At 35.2% G+C, this 22,067-nt stretch overlaps 2 protein-coding genes across 2 annotated transcripts; one reads left to right on the top strand and one right to left on the bottom strand.

Annotated features, from left to right (window-relative positions):
* Nucleotides 1–979: 979 nt before the first annotated feature.
* Nucleotides 980–10,198, bottom strand: THFS (10-formyltetrahydrofolate synthetase). The gene is made up of 5 exons (XM_006849480.4): nucleotides 9,906–10,198; nucleotides 8,928–9,077; nucleotides 2,658–3,833; nucleotides 2,274–2,420; nucleotides 980–1,399 (listed from the first exon to the last, which is right to left on the bottom strand). The coding sequence occupies exons 1-5, from the start codon at nucleotides 10,065–10,067 to the stop codon at nucleotides 1,124–1,126; spliced, it is 1,911 nt and encodes a 636-aa protein (XP_006849543.2). The 5' UTR covers nucleotides 10,068–10,198; the 3' UTR covers nucleotides 980–1,123.
* A 5,698-nt stretch (nucleotides 10,199–15,896) lies between these two features.
* On the top strand, nucleotides 15,897–16,499 carry LOC18439313 (uncharacterized). Its single transcript, XM_011626972.3, has one exon. It carries the CDS (start codon nucleotides 16,015–16,017, stop codon nucleotides 16,261–16,263), a length of 249 nt encoding a protein of 82 aa, XP_011625274.1. The 5' UTR covers nucleotides 15,897–16,014; the 3' UTR covers nucleotides 16,264–16,499.
* The last annotated feature ends 5,568 nt before the right edge of the window (nucleotides 16,500–22,067 follow it).

The raw sequence follows: 22,067 nt of genomic DNA, 5'->3' as shown, positions 1-22,067 counted from the left end.
TTATATATGTCATGCCACGTTCTGGTTGGTCCCTTCTATCTCCATGAACATCCAGGCTTGAGGTAAATGAACAAGTGCATAACCCCTAATATATAAGACGCTGGGAATTCATAAAAAGTCCAATTATAAGTCAAGTGAAGGACAGGAAACTGAGCTAAGAAGAAAACAAAAATGGAAGACTCTTTTGAGGTATCAAAAAAAATCATCAGATAATTCAAAAATCCACCAAGTATACCATGATGCTTATCCAACAGAAATATTTTGCCACATCCTTATCATGGATGATGATGATGATGATGATGTCATGATGGTCATAATCTTGTTAACCATTCACTGTTGAGGCCTCATTTGGACATACTGCCTATTCACTTGTATATAGTATGATTACTAGTACTTATTGTAAATTGAAGCAGAACAGGTTTTATTTTTATTAAATTCACTAATTTTTTCTGGGTTTTGCAACATTTTTCACATATTCGGGATTATGAAACAGCACATAACCATGAGGCCCGAGTGGAACAAATTGGGGCCAAAATATTCTTTCTTGTTTCAGTTAGAAATGAGGCGTAAGCATGAGTAGTGGTATGTTCAAATGGCGCCTAAGAGAATGGCTCTCAATCTTAAGATAGTTATCTCATCTCTGGTTTGAGCAGTTAACTGAATAGAATGAGTTTTGACCTTCCCAAAATAAGAATATATCCCTTCCTAAGAGAAATTCCAAAGAGAAAAACATTTCATAAGATTTCCAGATTCTAGCCAATGGCTGACTAATATGAAGCCATCTCATCCAGTTCTACATGGGCTTGGTGAACTGTGCAACAATGTCTCACGCTGTACTATGAAAAAGTCATGGGTAATGGGTTTTGCTCATCGCAAACACTACAACAAAAAAATTCCATATCACAAGTACTCAACATCAGGTTTTCAATTTACTAGACGCTTTGGTAGACTGTACACGTGACACAAATGCGCACACAGATTCATCAAAGAAAAAAGAGAGCTTTTTATTAATCTTTATCATGTATCTTTCTCACACAACAGTGAATTGGGGACCTCAAGCATCCATAAACTTGAGCTCTTACCCAATCACAACACATTAATATGAATAAAGAAACAGAAAACTTCAAGAAAGGCCTCTCACCTTTCCAGTCGAGGTGTCAATATCAATATCAAAGAAGCAAGGTCGTGTTGGAAGACCAGGCATGGTGCTCATGGTACCTACCAGTGGGTATATGAAGCCGGCTCCTATGCTTGCTCGAACATCTCTAATGGGTAACATGAACCCATTTGGAGCTCCTTTTAAGGATGCGTTATGCGAAAATGAATACTGGGTTTTAGCCATGCATATAGGCAGCCCTGAAAATCCTTGCTTGGTATAAATCTCTATTTGCTTCTCAGCCTTTATCAATTCAAGAAAAGGTAACAAAGTTAGCAATCTCATTTATTATAGAAAAAGTGAAATCAACAAAACATACTTCTTGTGAAATAGCAAGAGTGAATCTATTCACAACTTGATCACAACTTGTTTGTTCCAGAACATTAGGCTTGGTTTGTCACTGGATTGGGTGGGTAAGTTGAAGATTTGGCCAAGTCTTAAATCTTTGAATTGGAATATGATTTAGAAAGACAATGTTAGAAAGAATTACACCCAGACGGCTCTTTTCAACGTGGCTTGGGTAATGAGAAGACAAACCTTAAGCGCTGGACCCCGACAGCTCTTCTCAACATAGTTTAGGAGGCTGAGGATTCTTAGTTTAGGAGGCTGTGGATTCTTTTTTACTTTTCTTTTTTTCTTTTTTTTTTCTTTTTTTCACCAAGCTAGCAAGGGATTCATTAGGCGTGGCCCTCGCCATATCTTTAATGTTCTGTATCAAGTTTAGTTGATCTTCATTCTCACGGATATGGAAGCATTGGACACTCACTTTCTTGCTCCCTGATGGACTGATGCAGGACATTTGTGTTTGTAACGTTTTTTGTATGTTACATACTTCAACAAATTTCAATGTTACTAAGTTTCAAAATTATCAACTCATATCCTTCTCAAGAGGCCGACTTCAACGCCAGAAAGTTAAACACACTTATCATAATACAATCACATCTCATCAAATTATTCACGTTTTCCAAAATATTAGAAAGATAACACTTTTTTTAAAAAATCTTTGTATTCTATAACTTTCTATTACTTCATGCATGTTTTCATAAAAAGTCAATTCAGCCAAACTAGGTAGTCAGAAAATTGGATAGGGATCTAAGTGCCATAGGAAGGATTTTACCTGCTCTGAGTACTCGACACTTGCAGCTCCATAAGATCTCGCAATTGCTTCTATCTTCTCTTTAATGCTAATGTCCAGTGGGTATAGAAATTGTAGGCTCTGTTTCTGATTCTCGCTCGCCCTTTGAACTGCAATTCCCAGATCAACCTGCAGAGTTTGGAGCAACAGAAACAGTCAAGAACTTGTTACTGGTGCTCTCTCTCTCTCTCTCTCTCTCTCACACACACACACACACACACACACAAAAACCCAGTGTGCGCACACTGTACAAGCACAGAGTCAGGCTCTATATAGAACACCTCACTTGCATATCTCTCTCTCTCTCTCTCTCTCTCTCTCTCTCTCTCTCTCATTACACATGAATTGGGGAGAGTGTCTACTCACCGCTCCCTTTCCTCCATGCGCATGATGAGTGCACACAACTGCATCAAAGGCGCCAGCTTCCATTGCAGCACTCTTCACTGCATTAAGCTCAGAATCGGTATCAGAGGCAAACATATTGATCGCAACCACTACATTCACCCCATAGGCCTTTGTGTTTGATATATGTCTGGCTAAATTAACACACCCATTCTCTACAAGACCTACATTCTCACTCAAGTAAGCACGGTCAAGAGGCTTCCCCGCCACCACCTCAGGGCCCCCGCCATGCATTTTCAGAGCTCTAATGGTGGCGACTATGACAGCACACTGAGGCTTCAACCCACTATACCTGCACTTTATGTTCATGAATTTCTCAGTTCCTATATCAGCACCAAACCCTGCCTCTGTTACTACAAACCCACCTTGCCCAACAAGCTTCAAAGCTATTTTATCAGCAACTATGGATGAATTACCATGAGCAATGTTCGCAAAAGGGCCAGCGTGTACAAGAACTGGGGTACCTTCAAGAGTTTGCATCAAAGTTGGGTTAATGGCATCTTTCATGAGTACTGTTAAGGCTCCCCCAATGCCTAAATCATCAGCGGTTATGGTATCCCCTGCCCTACTGTTACCTATAACCATTTTCCCTAGTCTCTCTCTCATGTCTGAGAGTGAAGTCGTAAGAGCTAGAACAGCCATTATCTCACTAGCCACCGATATGTCAAACCCTGTTTCTCTCACCATTCCCTTCTCTTCAGGACCCTGACCCACTGTGATTTTCCTTAGGAAACGGTCATTTACATCCATAACTCTTCTCCAAGTGATGGAATCGGGGTCAATATCAAGCCTGGCAAATCTCCTGACCTCTTCTGGTGTGAGGTCATCAGGGTTCCGCTTGGAGATTCCGAGTTTGTCAAGGCGCTTGATCATAACATCAGCAAAAACCCGCTTCTTCTCTTTGTTGGGTGGGCAAAGCCTGTTCATTAAGGCCTTATCAGATTGTGAAGCTTCATGAAAGATTCGAGTATCAATTGCCGCAGCTAAAAGGTTATTAGCAGCTGTGATAGCATGAATATCGCCAGTTAAGTGAAGATTAAATTCATCCATTGGGATCACTTGGCTATAACCTCCCCCTGCTGCTCCTCCTTTGATACCAAAGGTTGGCCCTTGACTCGGTTGACGCAAACAAGTCATCACCTGATACATAGGAAAAGTTCATGTTTTCAGAATTGAAAAGGTTTCCTGAAACTAAAATTTCAGGAGTCTGCCCATATTGCACAATCCAATTCTTTGATCTATTGATCACCTGCTACTTTCGTTTATGCAAGGGAACCTCCCATGATCAGAATGATAAAAGCTATATTTAGAGAAAAAAATTCAGTGTCTTTCATCGTCCTGCACTGACAATTTCGAAGTACCTAGTAAGCTAGTAACGGACATCTATAATAGTTTGTGATCCCATCTGCTGTAAATATAAGAGGTTTTACAGCGTCACAGTCTATTTGGGACAGGGGACCATTTAGTCCAAGAGGTTACCTGGTAATATGTTGAGATACATATTATTAGCGTTATAGCATGTTAAGCCAGGCTTAGGTTGCTTCCATAAGGTTGGCACACCTGGAAATAGATTTCCCTGTGATGCTCAATCAACTGTGGGTCTCACCATTCCTTAAATGTGGGGCTCAACACCATGAAGTTTAAACATCCATGGGAGTGGATGGACCAGACACAATGGCTTAGGGGAAGCCACACTGGCATGGCTTTACAGCCAATGGATGGCCATAGTAACAAATGAACGGATGAGAAGAAAAGTACTCCATGTGGAGATCTGAATATGGTGAAAAGAAACACAAACAACTAGTAAAGAAACACAATCAACTAGTAAGTTCATGAAGTAATTTTCCAGACAAAAATGTTAAAAGATTTCTGTCATGGTTAACAATGAATACACATTTCTTGTTGGCCTTAATAATCAGCATAAATGAGGAAAAAAGAAACAAGATAGCAAGAAGGAAAAACAGGACTTCTTGACAATGGCAATGCATCATGCATGACGATGCCAGACACATATTCTGCAAGCTATCATGTTTTGATTCAAATATTTGAAGTTGGAGGAATGGACTCTCTAAGGACTGGTACTTTTGAACCAGGCCTCATTTCTCTCTGACACAGTAAGCACGCGGGATGTAGCCAAAGAGGGATTTAATCCCATTAAAGAAATGTGGTTGAAGAGGGCAGAGCAAAAAAGAGAGAGAGAGAGAGAGAGATACAGAGAGAGAGGGGGGGGGGGGGGGGGGGAGAGAGAGTTACATTTGGGTTAAATATGGGTCAAATCAACATGCTACAACCCTTCACTTATATTAGGCTATATGTATAACATGATAATCTCCTATCCAATATTCAAGGAAAAAATGAAGTAGTGGATTGCAAGTTCTCTCCAAAAAACGGAAAGAAAGAAAGATATCCTGACTGATTAAAGTTCGTCAAGTGAGATGGGAGCTGCAGTTAGAAAACAAACTTGTGTGAGCATTACTGAAAGTTTTACATTATTTTCTTAGGAGCAACTAGACAACACATAACATTTATGCACCAGTTTGGAAAGGGATGGCTTTCTTTTGCACCAGTTTGGAAAGGGATGGCTTTCTTTTGCAGTCTTCATTCTTTTAGGACAATACAGCATACATAAAACATACGGACATGGCATCCAGTACCCGGTCACAAGATGCAGGAGATGAACCATTTTTCTACATTAGTGCTCCTAATCTCCAGATTACAGTTCACCATCACCATCCATCTTAAGACAAGAGGCCGGATTGTATAGCACACACATGCCATTATGCTATATTTTCCTTTACTTGTTATCAGTATAAAGATATGCGGACTTATGGCCTCATTGAGGATATGGCCCTTAATAGAGCAGAATGGCAGGCCATAATTCATGTAGTTGGCCCTATTTTAGTTGAGAAAAGGCTTTCATGATGATGATATTTGTTGTCACATACCCATTCCATATGTAAAGATGCACTCAATCTTGTTAAATAGTGACAACAATTCAAATTCAACTTTTTCCCGAAGTTTACTTTTTCAATAGATTCAAAGCATAACCTATGTTACATAGAAATTGACACACATGTCTATTTGTGACAGATTCAAAAAGCGGTCTGCCTAGGAGAACTAGGCGCATTGCCCAGGCCTGGCAGACCAACTAGGTGGGCTATCCTTGGGAGCCTACCTATGGATCCACCTAGACGGCGCCCAAGGACTGCGCAAGTGCAAATATACCCATCGGGTGCTGTATTTTTGGTGTTTTTCTTTTTTATTTATATTTGGATTATAAAAAGGGAAAATTTCATATAGAACCCTAATTCTTCATATTATTTTATGGTAGATCCTCCTTCCGTTTTTCTTTCAAACGGCATAAGGAAACCCCTAAAGATTTCACCGCACTCCCTCATCTCTTATCTCACTCTTTTATTAACTTTTGACCATAAAAATTAGCCCCAACAAATCTTTTTATACGATATCAACCCAAAAACATTTTTAACCCTCTTTTTCCCTTTCCACCCATTAAAAACGTTTTTGGGTTGAAATAGTATAAAAAGATTTTTGAGGTTAATTTTTATGATTAAAAGTCAATAAAAGAGGGAGATAAGAGATGAGGGGGTATGGTGAAATCTTTAGGGGTTTCCTTATACCGCTTGAAAGAAAAACGGAAGGAGTATCTACCATGAAATAATATGAGGAATTAGGGTTCTATACAAAATTTTCCCTTATAAAAATACACATTTTTAATAGAAGATCTAGACCTAAAACAGGATTACCGGATACCCCTCACCGCCTTTTGAACCTAGGCCGCTTCGGCTTAGGCCCCCCCCTGGCTGGGCCACGTAGGCAGTTGGAGCGTTGATTTGTGACAAGGTGATGGGTGTCATAAACGTGAACCCAAAAAAAATTTCATCTAGACACAACACATTTATATAGTATACGGGTGTATACACGTATGCATATGTGTATATACATAAGCATCTTGAAAAATATCTGCAATTCGCATTGCATCTAAATATACCACAACTAAAATGTCATAACAATAGTAAAGCATCACAAAAAAATTAAATTAAAGTATTATTACTTTGTGAATCGGAATGTTATTCATCAAAAATTTCTCATAGTCCAATCCAAGGTTGCATCAGAACAATGTGGAAAACAGTTCAAAACAGTTATGCTGCTTATTAATTTAAAATAAAAATGGGGAATGAGGTTGAGGTCATGGTGGTAGCACTACCTGAGCCTCCTCAGCTACCGGTCTAGGTTTCCATTCCCACAAACGCATTTGAAAACCACTAACTATTTCTAAACAGGTAGGGGCATGTATTCCCCATTGATCTACCCCAAAAAAAATATATATATTTTTAATTTCTAATTCTAAACCATTTTTTTTTAAAAAAAATTGATGGCCGTTTTTTAAATTGAGCTATGCAAACACAGACAATTTCTATATGTCAATATGGACAATTTTCATATGTAAATATGGACTACTTTTAAAATTGACTTTTGTAAATTTAGCTTTTCAAAATCAACTAGTGTAAATACAGAAAATTGTGCCTCTTTAAAAAATGAAAATGGGATTCAACTTTTTATATCTTAAAATAAAAAATAAAAAAATGTTTTATGAAAAATGGGTTTCATATCCATTCTAAAAGTGTTGGAACATGTGTCAGTGTCACCCAAGGGTCAAGATGTGGTCAAACACTGGACACGTGTGTCTATGATCATAACTAATTGGATCCATCCCTCAAATCTATAAATAGTAGAAGAGAAAAAACTGTCCTGGTTTCATCCTCAAGTTTCTAAGGGGGCACATAAGGTTACAAATTTGGCCCTTGAAGTGATTGACAACTAAAAACCAAGAAACAAATAGACTAAATTGTAAAGTTATGGAATTCATGTAAATGTCCACTCCCTTTATAAGTACAACAATGGAAAGACATTTGGTGGAGTGGCTAGCATCATTGTCTTGGAATCAGATTTTCTTTTGGGATAGAATTCTGACTTTATTGCTAGATTTCTTACAAAGGCAAGTGAGCTAGAGAAAATTAGAGAGGCCAAAGGGGAGAGAACTAGAGAGACTGAATGGGTCATTTATAGATCTGTGTGGCCAAAAATACTTCGAATTAAAACTACCTAATACTCCACCAGAAAACCTTAATTAGTTAGTCTTTGCTATCAGATAAAATAGGAGAAACAACTGATATTACAATCCTGAAATGATGTGGTGCAAAGTGAGCAAGCCAAGAAAAACGGCAATTCAAATTAGGCTATTAGGATAGCTCAAAAGGACAGTTCCAAACAACATGCAAAAAAAAGTGGTTTACAGAAGGAACGTCTTTGGAGAAATATAAGACCTCTCTTTTCCGCAATATATACAAAATATTTTCTTATCATAAACAAAAACAGGTATAAAAGAGGCCCTCTTTTTAAATGCCAGAAGTGCATAAATCCACAAGACTGGGATTTTATCATGTAAGTCAATACAAATTGCTACTCTTCAATTAAACACTTGCCCTGTATATTTATGATTAAGTAAATTAAAAAATAATACCAATTTGAAATGTTCATAGTTTGTACAACTGCAAGTGAAAAAGAAATGAACTAGACAAATATGAAACATGTTTTACGACAGATAAATTAATACATTAACAGCATCCCTGGTCAGAAACAAAATTAAGCGAATTATCGATAGTCTGCCAATGTCACTCATAAATATATCAAAAACATTCGGAAAACTCACTGAAAAATGCACTTCTCAAACAACTAAACGGAGGTTCCAATTTGAAGGGTCTCTCACTCATTTCTCTCAGTCATTGAAAGACACACTTTTGCAGCACATCCAATACACCACTCTTTTCTGAAGTCTTCCAGTTTACAGCTAGCGTTCAAACGAAATCCACTGAGAGAACAACAAAAAAACAAAACCAGAAGCACTAATTCAAATCAAACAACACTACTTTTGCAATATTTCAATCTATGTCTTTCACAACAAGGTTCATTGGGAAAAAACAGAGAGTAAAAGAACCAAAAAATAGGTGGAAAAAATCCACAAGCTATCACATTTCAGGAGTTTCAGATGGGAGACACCTTTCAATATGAAAATCAGAGAAGATTCCCAAAACATAAGTAAAGCCAGGTTATCAGAAGAAGCATAAGAATGATGACTAAATATTTAAGCCAAACAACCTAAAAACCAGAAGAAACCCTCGTAATAAATGTCAGAGAAGCGTCCAGAAACTTTACCTTTTTATCCAAAAAGGCCCCCAAAGCTTGACAGAGGCCCACAGTTGTAGTAGACTTTCCTTCACCAAGTGGGGTAGGAGTGATCCCCCCAACAACAACATAATACCCATCTCCAGAATCTTGCAGTTCATCAACCAAAGATAACAGAACCTACAAATACCAGCAAAGTTTACATTAAGAAGACCAAAATGAAAACAGGTGCCTTTGCAGTTGTTTAGGCCCTGAGAAGATTACACAAAACCCAACAAATAAACACAATGACAAACACAAAAGCAAAAAATTTTGGATATCATCAATTGCAAATAAATGTCCCCGAGAAAATATTTCAAAGATGACAATTTGGAAATCAGAATAAAATATACTCTTCTGCATTTGATCAGGCAACGATAAAAGCAGCTTTAAAAACCACCAATTGGAATAATCAAGAAACAACAAAGCATTTCGGAGTTAATCAGCTGTGATAAATCAAACAAACCTACCAAATCAAGTAATAAAAAAACCAGCCAAGCTTTCTCTTGAAGTATTGAAGACTCATCAACTCTTATACTAAACAATCAACCAACTATAGCTCAATTTTTCTCAGAAGTTCATGAAGTGTTGATAACCAAAAAAGAGGGGAAAAATTAAGAAATGAATCCTGAAAAGCCACCAAATCTAACTCTGAGGAAACTAGATTATTTATTATATATTTATCAAGAACTGATATATGTACCAATAAAGCCCAATCTAACATGAGGAGAACAGGACAAATCATTTTGTTTTTTCAGTTTCCTTGATTATTGAATTCAGCAATAATGAAGAAACCAGAAAGCCTAATGCTTTCCCAGTTCATCAAATTCTGAGAAAACAAAAATAATAAGATCCCATATCTCAAAGATTAAGAACAACAACAAAAAATGGCATTTACTAACGAATTAGAGAAGGAGAAAAACAGCACAGAAAATAAAAGAAAGGAGATATGGGTTTTCAATTGATTGCCTTGGCCTTGTATTTTCCATAAAGATCGTATTGATTGGGGGTGAGATTGAGTTCTTTGGCTATCTCAGCTATGTGGAAAGGCTCGACAGAGTTGGCAATGTCTATGTCGGCAGGCACTGGAGAAACCACCTGCAACTTCCTCAGTGTGTGAGATGAAGCCATCGCTCGCTAGATTTGCAACCTCCCCCTCTAGATTGGCAATCTCTCTCTCTCTCTCTCGACTGGCAATGGGTTCTTGTTTTGCTCAACTTCGGTTGAGTAATGGCCCGCTTCTGGTCAGAAACTAGATGGACAATGAATTGGATATTTTCCACTTGTGAATAATAAATGATAATGGAAAACTGAAAAGAACGCGACTTTCAAGTTTTCAATTAGAGGAAATGGTAGATAAAAATAGACGAATTGGGTTTTTCTTCAATCATTCATTAGAAGGGTAGAGCATGCACATCTGTTGAAATTTTGAAAATCTTGAAAATTGACGCTCCAAAAAATGGATCACATGATGCTTTGTTTTCAAAACTTGAAATTTATTTTTTGTTCATGCATCTTGATGTCCAGATTCAAAACTTCGAATTTATTTTTTTTAATCGATTTCAATATATTTAGACATCAAAACATCTTTCATAAAAATTTTGAGATAGGCTCTAATTTTTTTTGAATTAGGCTCTAATTTGATTATTTCCCTGGACTTCTCAAATTTTTAGATATGAATCTAGTGTGGCAATGGACCCGAATCTGACCCAAGAACAAATGGGCAAGACCCGATCAAGGTCCAAGTATGGGTCTAAAATTTTGACCTGGCAGGTCAGGTGCGGATCTTAGTAGCCCGGACCCAACTCAAATAGTTATGTTATTTAAATAATATTTAATATATAATACTTAAATAATTTTAACTATATATTTAAAATTACAATATTAAAATAATGCATATATATTTAACACATTGATAAAATATATTTAAATATATAGATAGTTTGATTTTTGGGATGGGCCCAGGTCCGATTCTTAGTCCCATATCATATTTTTTGGTCTGGTTCCGGGTCCACGTTCGGGAACTTTGTACCCAATCGGGTCTAAGTCCGAGTCCAGGTCCCATTAGTATATTTTCAGGTATGAGTACAACTCTAGGTTGGGTTTGCCACCCCTAGACGTGACCCTATGTGATACGTTTTAAACCACTGTTCACAAACCCGGTTGGGTTACTCGGAACGGGCTACGGCCAGTTAGGGTGGTCAACTGCCCCCTAACTTAAAAAAAAATTACAAAAAATAAAATTTTTGTTTGTAATAGGTTTTTTAATGTTTTAAAAAGGGTTGGGAAGTATCTTGACCATAAATACCTATTTTTACATTTTTTTCATCTTTTCGGAATATTTTTAAAATACCCTAGGTACAATTAGATTTTTCAAAATCTATTTTTTCACTAATTTTTCTAATCTATTTTTTATGTATATTGTTGAATTATACTTGAAATATAATTTTCATATTATTTTTTAATCTTTATAGTTTTGTTTTAGATTTTTTTAACCCTTTTTACCCTAGTCAGGATCTGCCCTCTTCGGGTTGGCTACCCGAACCAGTTCCAAGTTCCTCAGACCTAGCTCATGGTCGAGTTTTGAGGTCGGTCAAACATTGTGTTAAACCATATCACTAACCTAAAAATGTTTTATTTTTTTCTTCCACCCTCAAATAAAAGAGTAATTTTTTATGGCAAAAATGTATAAAAGGACACTATCAAGATTGGTCATATGATTTAACTTAGAAAATTAAGTCTCAAAAGTTTTCGTAATTTTCCCATTCAAAACATGCCCGATCTGGGGCAGGACTCAACTGGTACAGGTCCGCTCCAAGCAAAGAAGTCTGACGACCCTTAAAACCCCCCTTTTTTTTTTTTTTTTTTAAGGGAAAAGTTTATATATAGCCGAGGCTCTAAACAATCAAATTAGAGCCTGCCTAAAAAATTTCATTAGAAAAGGTTGTTTTGATACTCAAATATTTTCAAATTGGTCATCTTGACATCAAGATGTATGGATATGAGAAAAATTTGAAATGATCAATTTCCAAAACTTAAAATTCAATTTTTTCTCATGTCCATGCATCTTTATGTTGAGATGATCGATTTGAAGATATTTGGGCATCAAAACAACCTCTTCTAGTGAACTTTTTGAGGTAAGTTCAAATTTGATTGTTTAGAGCCTTGGCTATATATAAACTTTTCCCATATATATATATATATATATATATATATATATATATATATATATATATATATATAGATTGAACATTACTTTATTTGATGTTTATACGGGCAAATCTTTATTCTTTAGTTTCTTGATTAGAATGGTAGATACATAGGTCCAACGAGGAAGTTCAACATTTGTTTGTTGCAAAATCAGTTGTAAAGTAATAAAAAAAACGTTATTCAGGAAGGTAGAAAGGGAACAAGTCCAACCTTTGTTTGTTGCAAAATCAGTTGGAAAATAAAAAAGCAAACGTTATTCTTGTTCAATCTCCATATCTCATGCCCATTATATGGTTGTTGCCGTTCAGCAATTTATATGAGGAAGTATAGTATAACATGTAACGCAAAATTGTTTAATATGGCGGGGAGTGTATTTCTACTTTTGAGGTCCCTGAGGTATGAAACATCCTTTTAGGTGGTCCATCTAAATATAATTGAAATTAACAGTTTAAAATGTTGTTTTTAATAGATTATTATTTTTAATTTTTAAAATTTATTTATTTTTTCATTATCATGATCTCCATATTAGAGATTATCTGTCCTTAAAAGTTAGGTCAAAAAATCCATCTCAAAAATAAATTTTTAAGAGGTAACTCATTTCTACATAGACTAACATTTCACCCTAATTGAGCTATGCCAATCGTATTGTCATTCTTACTAGGGAATTATAAGATTTAGATAAGGGTGAGTTTTGTTTATGGTGCCCACTGTACTGTACAATTAAAGCGCACCTCTAAATTTTTTCGGGAGATAGTTATGTTGTCGGTTGATAGCTTGAAAATTCATGTTCAACCTTAATTATAAAAATTACAATTTTAAAAAAATGTTGTAGATTGGTTAGATTTATAAAACGTTTAAAAATCTTGGAAATAGAAAACCCAGATAACTTGTGATGCGTTATTTTAGAATTTGAAATATCCATACATGTGAAGGTCGAGATATTCGATTGATATGTTTTCTAACTTCATAACACTTTTTTCTATTAGATTTATTGAAGTGCACCTTACTTCTACAAGACAAAATGGCAACTTTATATATACTTCTATTAGGTCTGGTAAGTGCCGGGCAAGGCTTGCACTAGTCATGGGTGGAGGTCTCTTTGGTTCAAGCAAGGTCCGGCTCAATCCACTCCTACAGGAACTATCGCCATCGTCGATCGAGTCTATTGCCAGCCCTACCAAACCCCCTTTTTTCCACTCACCTCACTAGTTATTTCTAGGCCAAGGCAGGTCTAATTAGCTCCAAGCCTCCAACTCAATCCAAGCCTGCCCAGGCTCAAGCTAGTGCGATAAGAATTAAGGGCCCTAGCTGGCCCGGGCCAGGCCCAAGCCGTTACCGACCATATTTATGTTTCCGTCATTATTCGTAAAATTGCCCGATCTAACCGCTAACCATCCGGGTAGATCCAAACCGGCCAGTGTCCGGTTTCGATTTTGGGCGATTAGGGTGATCAACTGGTATTTAAAAATAAAAAAATAAAAAAATGTGTATAAATTCTCAAAAATAAGTAATTTGATTTGTAATGCATTTTTAAATATTCATTACATTATGGTAAAGATTAAAAATCGTTTTGGTCATTAATATTCACTTTTCTATTTTTTTCATATTTTTTAGAAAAATTTTAAAATAACCATTGGAAATATAAAATAGGTTAAAACCTATTTTTTTCATTAATTTTCAACTTCATTTGAATGTGATTTGTTTTAATCATTCTTTATATGCTTTCCATATTTTAGCAGATTTGTTTTATATTTTTTTTAACACTTTTTTTACTGCATGGGATTTGTCCGATTAAAACGGTTGAATTAGCCGGTTTATCAATTAGACCGGTTAAATCGCTTCAAAGCCCATATCCGATTAACGGTTTTGATTCGATTATGCGAAGGCTGGTTCTGCACACGTCACTGCGGGTTGCTTCCACGTAGGTTAAGACGCGATATTTGTCATCCAACATGGCAACATGTCAGATTTATGACACTCTCTTTTTTATTTTAAATTACAAAGTAAACTCCCATCCCTATCCGATTTGGTGCATTTGTCACGAAGTTTCGGCGCTGCCAATTATATACCCTTTATTCTTTCCTTTTAATTCGATGAAGTCCGAGAAGGTTCCATGAAAATTTATTTTTTTGTTGGTTAAATCTCGAGCTTAAATTTGCACTTAATTCATTAGGGATTGGCTGAAACTTCCAAGAATTCTTGAGAAATATAGATCACTATTCCTAAAAATAAATGTATACTTTTGTGGTAGATTTATGTCGAATCTAGATGATATTTATCTAGGTTCACATTTGGAAAAACAACTCAAATTAGAAAATGAAAACTTTACCAAAATGCATCTAATTTATCTATAGAAAAAGTTTATATGGAGCCGAAACTCTAAACAATCGAATTAAAACTCACTTCAAAAATATCACTAGAAGATGTTGTTTTGATGCCCAAATGTCTTCAAATTGATCATCTTGACATCAAGATGCATGGACATGAGAAAAAATTTGATTTCAAGTTTTGGAAATAGTGCATCTTATAATGCATATTTGGATTGTCAATTTTCAAGATTTTTAAGTTTTCATAGATTTGCTTAATCGGTATTATTTTTTAAGCTTTAAATTTTATAACTAGAGATTAAAATATATTTTAAGGCTATCACAAAGATTTACAGTATTGAAACATCTTTTGAAGGTGTGATTTACTTTGATTGTTTAGAACATCATCTTTATACAAGCCGCACCTTTTATCTATTATTTAACTCTTTACCATGTTTAACTATTCCATCTCATCGATCACTTGCATTTTAATGGGATTTATTAAATCAAATAAAAAGAATTGATAACTATTAAATAGTACATCTTTTCGATACATTTACATAAAGAAAATGGTTCGATAGGGCTGCAACCCTATCTTAATAAGTAAAGCCTCACCTCATAACTCATCAAAAATTATATATTTAAGTGTTGAAAAACCTTTAAATCGATCTTTGAACATTATGGTAGTGCAAACAAATTACGATTTCAAATTCTAAAAACAATGTATATTGTAACAAATCATCGACCTACCATTTCAATCGAAAAATAAATACTCACATATTCACCTGTACATTTTTTTAGTTTCGAATTTCATTGTCGATGTTGGAAATTAATTTTAGACCCATCACAAAGATTTTTGAAGTGAGGCTTATTTTGTTTTCATGAAGACTAAGCCCTATAAAAATTTCATCCTTGGGATAATTCCTTTTAATAATTTGACCGTAGGAGTCAAACTTGAGACATGGTATCGCTAGGAAAGTTGAGATGTAATATTCTTAAACTTAAGAAGATAAGTGTAGTCATATATTCTGGTGCACTATAGTCACGAGTGAGTATTTTGAATTATTAATGCTTAATTCACGTATGCAGGTGCGTACTACTGGATGTTTTCGGAGCAATTTTCAGTTGACCAAAGTTCGGTCCAAAATTTCGCCTCCGAGTAGATGCTTGCAATCACGGTACGAAACGAAAACTTCCGGCGGAGGTTACCTCGGTCAATAAAAAAAAAAAAAACCTAAAGGGTGTTTTCGTCATTTCCAGCAGCAATAATTGAAGATCCCCAAGGAACAAGGCCAATCAGAGTAATTTTAAGAAAATCTAGGGGCATTTAAGTCATTTATAAATTATGCCACGTCAATGCGTACTCTTTCCGGTCTTCTCTCTCTGTCGCACAAGGGCGGCTCCAAGATGTCTATAAAAATACACCCCTTAGAAAGGGAAGCTCATCTAAGGTTCTTCTTTCATTTAGACTTCTAGAGAGAGAAACCACTGAGTTTTTGAAGTTTCAGAGAGAGAGAGAGAGAGTCCACTAGGAAGTTATTGAAGTTTCATCGCCATTAAAGATGGGTTCTGAAGGTTTTATCTCTCAAGACATGGCTGAGATGCTTGTGAAGGCTGGGTTGTTTTTTGGGGTTCAAGCCTTGGTTTTTCTCATCCTCTCCAAGTCCTCAAACCTGTTCAAAACCAGGATGAGGTCTTTCAAGACTGTGAGATCTGCGAGCATGAGGCGAATTCTCGCCATGATTTCCGACGACCACACCGGGGAATCCTCACCTCAGCATTCCCCCATTTCAACCCTGAAAGAACAGTGAAAGCCTCTCCCTGCAAAAGTGGAACTCTAGATATCATGTTGCTGCACTCATCACGGACACCAACAAGAACATATGTCAAAAATTGACCTCTTATTTTTTCATTGTTTGTTGTGAATTTTTTTTTTATTGGATTGATTTAGGATTGTGAAAGGCCACTTGAGCTACAGGCTGGAATCCATTGTTTGTAATTGCATTCGTACTTCATACAATTAATTGAATTTATTATTTTTTATTTATTGTGGATAAAGTGATTTTCCATTGAAAATAAACTGTTAGATTGGCTAGTAAAGTTGCTCTCCATTAAAGTCATGTGATTTAGGTTTCCAAACACAATATCAAACAGATTGAAGTTAATCAAATAATAAAGTAGGACAAAACAGACATATGTTTCTGTCTAATTTAATGACTCGGGTTAAGATAAAACTAGAGAGAGGGTAAAGAGAACAATTTGAAGTATAGAGAGAGAGGAAATGAAAGTATTATAATTAAACGAACCGAGTTATGTACAGTCAAGAAAATGTAAAACAGTAAAGGAAAAGGGTAAAATTTTGTAAAAAATAGTTAAAAAGCAGACAAACTTACGATAATGTAATCATTAGAAGATTGAAGACGATGAAAAAAAGTCTATAAAAGATGGATAATTCGAAATTGTCGCTTATACCTTGAATATTTTTTAAAATTTACAAGGAAAAAAACTGAAAGTTCTTAAATCATGTTAAAAACTATCAAAACCATCTATAACTTAATTTTAACTAATACAATGTTTTTTTTTTTATTTTTGTGCATTTTTAAAAATTAATACTAACTTTTTTGGGAATAGATTGAAATTTTTTTTTATCAAAATTACAATTTTGTCTTTATTTTCCGACATTTTAAATAGAGGTCACTCGTTAAAGTCATTTTTTAATGATTTGGTATGATTTGAGTTTTTATATAAGCACATTTAGATTTGATTTTTGTTAACGCGTAGGTCAGAAAATCTGAAAGATAGAAAGACCCCAGAGAGAAAACTGTGAGAGATCTTAGATCTAAACAAGCTCTAGCCATTAAACCTGCATCCTTAAGCTTAAAAACAGGTCCAAGGAAGTCACAATTACTTCTAGTCATTAAATATCAAATGGAATGGCTTGGAGCGAGTCACAAAGTCCAAGAATTTTTTTTTTGAATTTTGAGTCTAGTCAATGATATGTTTATAATCACCGGATCTGAAATCTAACGGACAAGAATTATTGTGACCTCCTTGTACCAAAAATAAATGATGTCATTGTATATTTCTCCTTTACATATCCCTATTTTTTATTATTATTTTGTTTCTTTCTTCTCCTCATGCACATATTTATTTGATGTTTGTAAAATTAAGCAACTTCACATAGAATACATGCGTAACATAGTGGCCCAAACGAATGAGTGGTTAACTTTTTAGATTTTTAGGCGGTTCGATGTTAAAAAAATTAGAAGTGTTGTTTTTTTTTCTCATTTAAAATCGTTTTATCTTAAAGATATTGAATTTCCCTATTGATACCCAACATGTGGGACAATAGAGCAATCCGATGTTTTCAATCGGACTGACCCAAAAAGGGGTTCAACCAATATTCATGCTATTGGACTGCCTTGGAAACAATAAAAATAAAATAAAAATTACAATGACAACATTAGACTGGTGGCAAAATTGGAATAAAAAAAAATATGTAGTTTCTATATGGCCTAGGCTTTACGAAAACAAAGAAAAGCCTCACATTGAATTCTCGTCCAAAAGCACTATTGGGATTGAAAATCTCCACGATGGCTCTAAAATTAATTTTCAACACCGATTATGAAATTTGTAGATTAAAAATGGTACAAATATTATGGATCTTTGAATGCTTATTTTTAGGGCGAAACAAATGACCTAGATAATGTACTATAATATGTAATATTTTTAAGGTTTGAAGTCCATTTTTTTCACAACCATAATGATTAAAGCGTAGATGATCGATTTGAAGGTTTTTTTGACACCAGAACTACAATTTTTGGTGTGTTTTCATAGAGCTGCAGCCCTGTAAAATATTGTCCTAAAAAAAATAACAACGAAAATGAGGAACCTATTTGTAAATGTCAAAAAATACGGACCAAACTGTAATTCCAATCAAATATTCTGGTCTACATGTAAATTTTCCTATTTGCCAAGTATGTTTTGGTGGCCAGCTAGTTGGCAACCCAACTTGCCTAGCCACCAGGGCAAGGCTGAATTACATGGCCAAGTCGGCTGAGTCCGAAAACATTAGTCTTCTTTTTAAAGATAAATAAATAAAATCATATCTAAAAAGCAACAATAGAGTTTTCCCTCCCTAAAGTTCTATTTCCTCCAACTCCTTAACCTTATTTTAATCAACTTGGACTCCCAAGAAACTGAAATAGGAAACTATTCTAAAACAACCCAAACCCACCTACCTAGGACTCTAAAAATAAAGAAAACCTATCCAATTTTAGCAATAATGTTCAAATGTAGACACCTAAACTAATATTGCCAAAAAAGGTAACTGATTAGAATGAGAAAGTTATTACGGCTTTGGATCAAAGGGGCAACCAAATGGTTGAGACGTGGAGATATGAGCTACTGCGTCAAAAGTCCTAATTGCATGAGAAAAATGTGATCCTCGCCTATGAGCCACTCCTAGTGCCTTCAAACCGCTTTTGTTCAAATTAGGATCAAGTTTTGCTGTCTTCGTTGACTCACCTATTTGTATAGGTTCTCCATATCTATTTGTATAGGTTCTCCATATGAGGTGCATCATAATCATCAAAGTTTTTTTTCAAGTATTTGAGGTTGGATATATAAATCTTAGTTCGTCATTCTACTCTATCATGGATGCCTCCAAGATTATTCATCGTCATCGTCATTAGAGCCTTTTTCTAACCATTAGGATTAGCTAACACCTCCAAAATTCATACTTAACATAAATTTTAGATCCAAATTTGTAGAAATTCATAATTTTATATATATATATATATATATATATATATATGGAAAAAACTCATGTACGCCCATGAGCTTATCATAGAGAATGCGCTCAACAACCCATATTGAATCTAGACCGATCTGACGTTCACAGATATTCAATAGTATTTGAATTTTAATTGTTTTTATACAAGTTGGATTAACCTGAAATTTTTTTTTGTGTGTTTATCAAAAAGAGGATAATCTATGAAAAATATCAAAAAAAATATTTTACATAAAAAAAATTGATCAAAATACCCTAAAAATGTTTTGGTGGGTATTTTGGTCAATTTATTTCATGTAAAATATTTTTTTTAAATTTTTCGTAGATTCTCATATTTTTTATGAACACAAAAAAATAAAATTCAGGTCAATCTGATTTGTAGAAAAAAAATTAAATTCAAATACTATTGAATATCTGTGAGCGTCAGATCGGTCCAGATTCAATCTGGGCCATTGGACGTTATTAAGGTGATTTGAGAACTTATTGAATCTGGGCCGTTATCAAGGTGGAGTTTTTCTGAAATTCTTCTCATAAATATTTAGAATTTTGGGGTTAGGGCAGAAGTGTAGCAAGACTCGACCGAATCCACTCAGAGTCGGCGAAGTTATAGTGAGTTTTGAGGGCAATTCACCACGTGCCAAAAAAAGATTGTAAAACAATAAAAGAAAAGTTAGAAAATCAAAAAATATTTCTAAGTATGTTTTTAAATAATTTTGATGGGTTTTAAGATGATTTGAGAACTTTTATTGTCACATGATCCAAGTATTTATTTTTCCTTTCTTGATTTGTTTGAAATATTCATCTTCTATAGTCTTTAATCGATTCTTATAACTTATTTTATTATTGTAATTTTTATTTTTATGTTTTCCTAGAATGAGTAGTACTCGCCACCTAGGGAAGTGGTGAGCACCATGTCCAAGGCAATTCCAAAAACAATGGATAGTTGTACAAGAGGGCAGGGCTTGGAGAGGCCAAGGCTAATCTTGGTCCAATCTCATATCATAGGGTCCTAAGCCCAGGTAAGACCCAAAAGAATAAGGCATGGGTGGTTCAGCCTATGCCAAAAAAGCCAAAACCCGGGTCTAACTTGGCTCAACCACTCCCAGCAACTAGAACACGGATGGAATAATAAAAGGATGCAGTTTTTTTTATGAAGCCTAAGCTTTCGAAAACAAAGTAACGCCTCACATCACGTCCTCATCCAAAAAAGACATCAAAAATATTTATGATAGCTCTAAAATCAATTGGAATACCAACTTTAAAATTTGAAGCTCAAATAGTAAAAAAATATACTGATCTTAGATATCCATGAACACTTTTTTTAGGGCAAAATGGACGATCTAGACATGTGTTACAATATGTACTATTTTTAGGGCTTGAAACCGTTATTTTTTCTTACAACTATAATGTTCATGGCCGAGTGATCGATTCGAACATTTCAGATGCGAGAGTTGCAATTTTCGGCGAGTTTTGGGTGAAGCTCTTTATTTGATGGGTTGCAGCCCTATCAAAACATTTTTCATAATCAAATTTTGGGTGGAATAATAAAAAATTTTAAGGAGCTGTACTATCATATACACTATTTTTAATATAAAAATAAAATTCGGTCCACTGTTTTGTTATTTAAAGATGAACTATAAAATTAAGTAAACACCCCTCTTTGCACTACAATTACATTAACATATTATGTAAATAGTGAATGTAATTTACATAAATTACCTTACTTAAGTTACATGTTACATATGTAAGTTGCAAATGTAGTTTAGATTAAACGAAAAGCAGCATGTGAGTCAGGGGACGCATTTTCACATTTGCATCGCCGAGGTATCGAATATCCGTCTTTAAGATAGACATACCGTTGCCGTCCCTCCTAAAAGAATAAATCTAACGGTTCAAAAAATTTCTCCATAAAATTATCCTTGTAGCTTTAATTATTTTTTCTTTTTTACATATTAATTATCTCCATGTTAGGGATTGTATATATCTAAAAAATTTCGGTCCTAATTCTATCAAAAAAAAAAAAAAAAAAGAGGGGCCACATACCTAAATGTGAGTCCTAGGACTCATAGAAATCTTGTCCAAGATTATTAACTTATGTATATTTCCATGTAAGCCCCCCGCGCCCAACCCATTAATCTCACGGCCTCTGAATTCTAGCCTGGCCCGACGGGCCCTTGAAGGTGCCTGTACGTACCTAAACCATCTCTAGCAGGCCTCTGCAGCCCGTTGGGCGTCTTGTCCCACTAGCACCCCTATTGTAGGTGGGTACTTATACGAAATTTCCACAATTGAACATAGCTACATCATTAACTTACCTGATGAAACATGAGCAATCCCTTAATTTTTGAGAAAACCAAAAGGCATTTAAGTATCGTAAAATAAGACCAAGTCATTGTTTTTTTTTTTTTTTTTTTAAAGTTAAAGACCAATTCATTGTTTATTATTGCATTATTCTATATCGAAAACTTTTACAACCATATGGAAGTACAAGCTAGTGCTCCAAGATCTATAAATAATCCACACTAGGGGGACTCTCTTCTCACTCAAGCTTTTCTTATATTTCCATTAGGAATTCGTTGATTTTCTTTGCCATTAAAATGAGTTTTGAAGGATTTCTATCTCCAAACATGGCTGATATGGCTGGTAAGAGTCGCGTTGTTTGTTGTGGTCCAAGCCCTAGTTTTTATCGTACTGTCCAAGTCCTCAAACTCATTCCGCACTGGAATGAATTCCTTCAAGACTGTGAGGTCTCCGAGAGTTGGGAGAATTCTTGCTGTGTTTTTCCACATGCCTCAAGGCGAACGATCTCCGATGCGCTCGCCC

The sequence above is a fragment of the Amborella trichopoda genome, chromosome 4 (genome assembly GCF_054954075.1).
Source record: "Amborella trichopoda isolate Santa Cruz 75 chromosome 4, AtrichopodaSantaCruz75HAP2 v2.0, whole genome shotgun sequence".
NCBI lineage: Eukaryota > Viridiplantae > Streptophyta > Magnoliopsida > Amborellales > Amborellaceae > Amborella > Amborella trichopoda.
Note: the sequence above shows the minus strand (reverse complement) of the source record. Positions and strands in the feature narration are given on the sequence as shown.